Here is a 4,717-nt window from a genome sequence, read left to right on the forward strand (position 1 = left end):
TTAGAGGCATGTACCTGGGTTGCGGGCACATCCCCCGTGGGAGATGTGCAGGGGGCAACTGGTCAATGTTTCTCTCTCATCGATGTTTCTGACTATCTCTCTCCCTTCCTCTCTGTAAAAAAATCAATAAAATATATTAAAAAAATATATTGGAACAATGTATCTTGGATGTTTTCACTATGTATCTTTGCTACACAACACCAATGTACATGTTTACATCCGGTTTCAGAATTGCATTATTGATCACGAGTAACGTAATAATATTACTCGAGTGATGCCCAAACCTGGCCGTTGCAAGACAAATATTTGAATTATGCTATTTTTTGTCTCTGTCATTGCGTGTCACCCAAAATGTGTTCGCGTGTCACCTATGACACACGTGTCACAGGTTCGCCATCACTGAACTAGACAGATAATAGTTTAGCTTCAAGATTTCAACCTACAAATTTTTCTTCATTTCCCTTTTACCTGTGTGTGGGGAAAGCATGTGTCTTATGAAATTATACAATTAAGGGTTCACAGGACTAAACACATCTTGACTGTCATTCTAACATTTTATGACTAAATATTTCCAATGAAAGTATAAGGTGATAATGAAGCAGGAAAAGCAATCCTTTAAGAAACTTAGTATTTATATATATAGCACCAATTCTCCAACGAGCTCAAAATCAAAGCCTGCAAAGTAGGCAGGAAGCAAACAAATTCTGCAGAGGCCACATTTGACAGTTAAAATTTGGCAACAAATTATTTAGCTTACCTTCTTTTTGTTATTTAGCTTACCTTCTTTTTTGGAGATGGAGATCTGGACTTTGATCGGCTGTCAAAACATGAGAAATTCTATTTAGAAAAAGTACTAACCAATCCCTTTTTTACAGTCACAATATCATGAAATGAACCCCCAAATTGTCCTGAAATTTAAATGTCAGGCTGCAGTTAACCTGGGGAAAAATGCCCATCAGCGTTTGCTAACAAAAGCCCACCTTCCAACTCGCCTTCATAAAATGAACTGCTTTTATCGTGACTGATCTGCCTAAAGCTCACCTTTCAGAACGCTTCTGCACGCATCTACAGGTTCTAACAAGGCCTCTAACACCAAGGTTACAAACTGCGTTCTGACTGCACCCAGACATTCCCTCGTCCAGGACACCATCCAGAAGAGGCCTCGTACAAATGAAGTTCTGAAGTTCAGTTCACTAACAAGGTGCCGAGTTCCCACTCCACACCTAGGATTAGAGTTGGCACCCGAAGCCTCGATAACTCAGAGCACTTTGAACCCTGTGGATACTGGTGCCATAGAACGAGAGCACTGTTCAGCTTTTCACCCTTACCTGCTTCTTGGTCGTGAAACAGACCTGGATCTTGATCTTGACCTTGACCGAGATCTTAAAAACAAAAATTATCCCAATTAGTCACACTAAACACCCCTGAGCACCTCCTTAGGCAGGCTCGGAACAGAAGCTAAAACTGAGCAAGATACCACTCTTGCCTTGTACCAGTCTAAGATTCAACAAGTTGCCACATTTTCAACAAGGTCTAATATCAAATAAATAAGGAACTACCATTTTAATTATCTGCTTCTACCATACCCAATGAGCTGGATTGTTAGGTAAGTATCCAAGAGAAAGTAAATGGTTTTCATTTAAGACTGATATGATTTGATTTTATCTTAAAAATCTCTGCATTGCCGAAACCGGTTTGGCTCCGTGGATAGAGCATCGGCCTGCGGACTGAAGGGTCCCAGGTTCGATTCCGGTCAAGGGCATGTACCTTGGTTGCGGGCATATCCCCAGTGGGGAGTGTGCAGGAGGCAGCTGGTCGATGTTTCTCTCTCATCGATGTTTCTGACTATCTCTCTCCTTTCCTCTCTGTAAAAACTCAATAAAATATATTTTAAAAAAGAAAAAGAAAAAAAAAAATCTCTGCATTTAAAGATTTATAACACAGTATCTCCCAATGGCATTTCCTACCTAGGAGACTCATCCATCATCTATAGTACCGCCAGCTCCTTATTTTCTATACTTCATTCCTATCACCTTTACAGGTCTTCTACAAAGGGAGTAAAAAGAGGTGAAGTTCTTAGTTTGAATTCTGCCTTCTAAATTTCAGTGTTTAAGTGTCTGGATAAACAAGCCATGTTAACCCATATGTACACTACTATTTCCCTAACACCTTTCTAAGGTCTCAAATTCAACCCATCATGCCAAATTATGTCCTAAGACACTCTCTTTTTGTCATTAAGACGTGACAACCCGAATACAAATAAGCGGGGGATGGTACACACTGGATTTACCTCGATCCTTTTATAGAGCCAGATCCAGACCGCCGGAGTGAAGCGGAGCGTGATCTACGAAGGGATCCAGATCTCGATCGCCGAGGAGATGCTGATCTCGACCTAAAAAGTAAACCAAAGAGGGTTAGGTCCATCTCCAGTTTCAATATTTTTTGTTGCTCGTTAAAACTTGCATTAAAGATCTCTCACCTCCTTCCCCGGCTCCGGCTCCGTGAGCGAGAATATCGTCTACCTCTGGATCTCGAATGTGACCTAGACCGTGACCTATTTCTCAAGTTGGGAAAGTAACACAGTGTTAGATGGCATCTCGTATTTATAGTGTCTGTCCCTCTGCTGAAATCAAGTCTCAAAACTATTTAAATTTACTGTCTCATTTGGAAATAAATTCGGGGCCTATTAGTTGTCCAGTTTTTTTTTTAAACTACCTAAAAGATTTGTTAAAGGCTGAATTACATAATATCAAACACTGTAATGTGTATTTAAAATAAACCTTGCAAGTTTGCAGGTCGACCCTCTTTGGCCCATGGTCTAGTAGTAGATGTAGACGATACAGAAGTATCTATAGCCGATCGCTGCATCTAGATGTTTTCTTCAATCTAACGACGATCAAACTGACGGCCAAATGAGCCAGGTGAGGCTTGATTGACGCAAGAAGATTTTTCTAGTTGGAAATGTGGCCTCTCACATATATATTCCTACTTAACATTGACTATGAAGAGAATGGTATCTCCTCACTTTCACACATTTTACTGAACCCTTTAGATCAGTGATGATGAACCTATGACACACGCAAACTCACTTTTTTGGTTGACTTTTCTTTGTTCAATGGCATTTAAATATATAAAATAAATATCAAAAATATAAGTCTTTGACTATGGTTGCAAATATCAAAAAATTTCTGTATGTGACACGGCACCAGAGTTAAGCGAGGGTTTTTCAAAATGCTGGCACGCCGAGCTCAAAAGGTTTGCCACCACTGGTCTAGGAGGATCTTAACTGTCCGAGTTGCAAGGCGCCTCAGCATGTCATAAGGCTCGTGACATTCTGAATCAAGGCGACTGACTCAAACGAAGAAACCTGCAAGGTTTTGACCAGGTTGATTATTAACATATTAACATTTGTTTAATTAAACAAAAACTGTAAAAATACATTCGCACAATTAACATTCAAATTCACATAAAAATATTAGTTTCTGCCTTGCTAATAAAAGAATTACTTCATGAACCAATACAGCAACCATTCCCTTAAAATAAATACCTGCTTCTTCTTCGTCGGCTAACGCGATGACAATAATAAGCATAATGTCCCTTTTCACCACACTCATAGCATCTATCATTTGGGTCAAAGGGATGTCGGGCAGGTGGTCTATCCAAATAAGATCTCCGAGGCATGCCTGTTGATAGCTCCACCCTCACTCGGGAATCACAAATCACCCTGTAAAAGAGAAGCAACACAATTCTAATGTTAAAAAAAATACACACGACCTCTGGGTCTGGATCTGGAACTTTCCATCCCTCTGTTTTCACAGCTTCAGCTATCTCTGTAGCCCTTTGAAGGCCACCTCCACTCCCTTTTGCAAGCAAATAAAATGATTAGCTATTTACGTTTTCCTCTAGACCAGCGGTTCTCAACCTTCCTGAGGCCGCGACCCTTTCATAGAGTTCATGTTGTGCTGACCCCCAACCCTAAAAGTATTTTCGTTGCTGCTTCATCACTGTAATGTCGCTGCTGTTATGGATCCTCATGTAAATGTCTGATCTGCAGGATGGATTTTCATTGTTCGCGACCCACAGGCCGAGAACTGCTGCGACAGAACCCACGCTTAGCGCCCTCCTCGGTACCCAGCCTAGCAGACCATCCTCATGAACCGACATTCCGTAACTGGCGTCTCACTTACTTGCCATCCAGGCCCCGAACTGCATCCTCTGCATCTCTCGGGTCCTCAAACCCCACAAAGGCAAATCCCGGAGGGTTTCTTGCAATCCACACAGTTGTCAAGGGGCCGTAGTAACTGAAAGCCCTTTCTAACTCTCCTTTGCCAGCACCAGTGGCCAGGTTACCAACATACACCTTGGTTTCTGTTTAAAAATGCAAACAGAACAACACTCGTTAGGCAAAACTTGACCCAAGTGTGAACGAATTCTTGCAGGCCCTTGAGACCGTGCCAGACATTGTTTTGTGCTCGTCTCAGGAACCGAACGTGGTCTGAAAGCCAGCAAAGTCGGCACATTTCTCAAGAGCTGGGCGTACGACCAAGTTCTTCACGTTCTAGAGGGTGTCCCAAAGTTCACGCAGGAAGTAATTTTTAAAGAAAACACAGGTTTATAATTAAAAATTGTAAATTTGCCAAAACCGGTTTGGCTCAGTGGATAGAGCGTTGGCCTGCGGACTGAAAGGTCCCAGGTTCGATTCCGGTCAAGGACATGT

General features: G+C 41.7%; 1 protein-coding gene across 1 annotated transcript in view; it reads right to left on the minus strand.

The window, feature by feature from the left end:
- Positions 1–350: 350 nt before the first annotated feature.
- Positions 351–4,717, minus strand: part of LOC102759374 (serine/arginine-rich splicing factor 7) — a 6,458-nt gene continuing 2,091 nt past the window's right edge. The window contains exons 2-7 of the mRNA XM_006761138.2: positions 4,188–4,368; positions 3,548–3,724; positions 2,480–2,554; positions 2,291–2,392; positions 1,329–1,382; positions 351–817 (exon numbers count right to left, since the gene is read on the minus strand). Coding sequence (XP_006761201.1) covers positions 772–817; positions 1,329–1,382; positions 2,291–2,392; positions 2,480–2,554; positions 3,548–3,724; positions 4,188–4,368 — 635 coding nt within the window. The 3' untranslated portion in view covers positions 351–771. The remainder of the gene's footprint in view (positions 818–1,328; positions 1,383–2,290; positions 2,393–2,479; positions 2,555–3,547; positions 3,725–4,187; positions 4,369–4,717) is intronic.

Source organism: Myotis davidii, unplaced genomic scaffold (assembly GCF_000327345.1).
Source record: "Myotis davidii unplaced genomic scaffold, ASM32734v1 scaffold718, whole genome shotgun sequence".
Lineage (NCBI taxonomy): Eukaryota > Metazoa > Chordata > Mammalia > Chiroptera > Vespertilionidae > Myotis > Myotis davidii.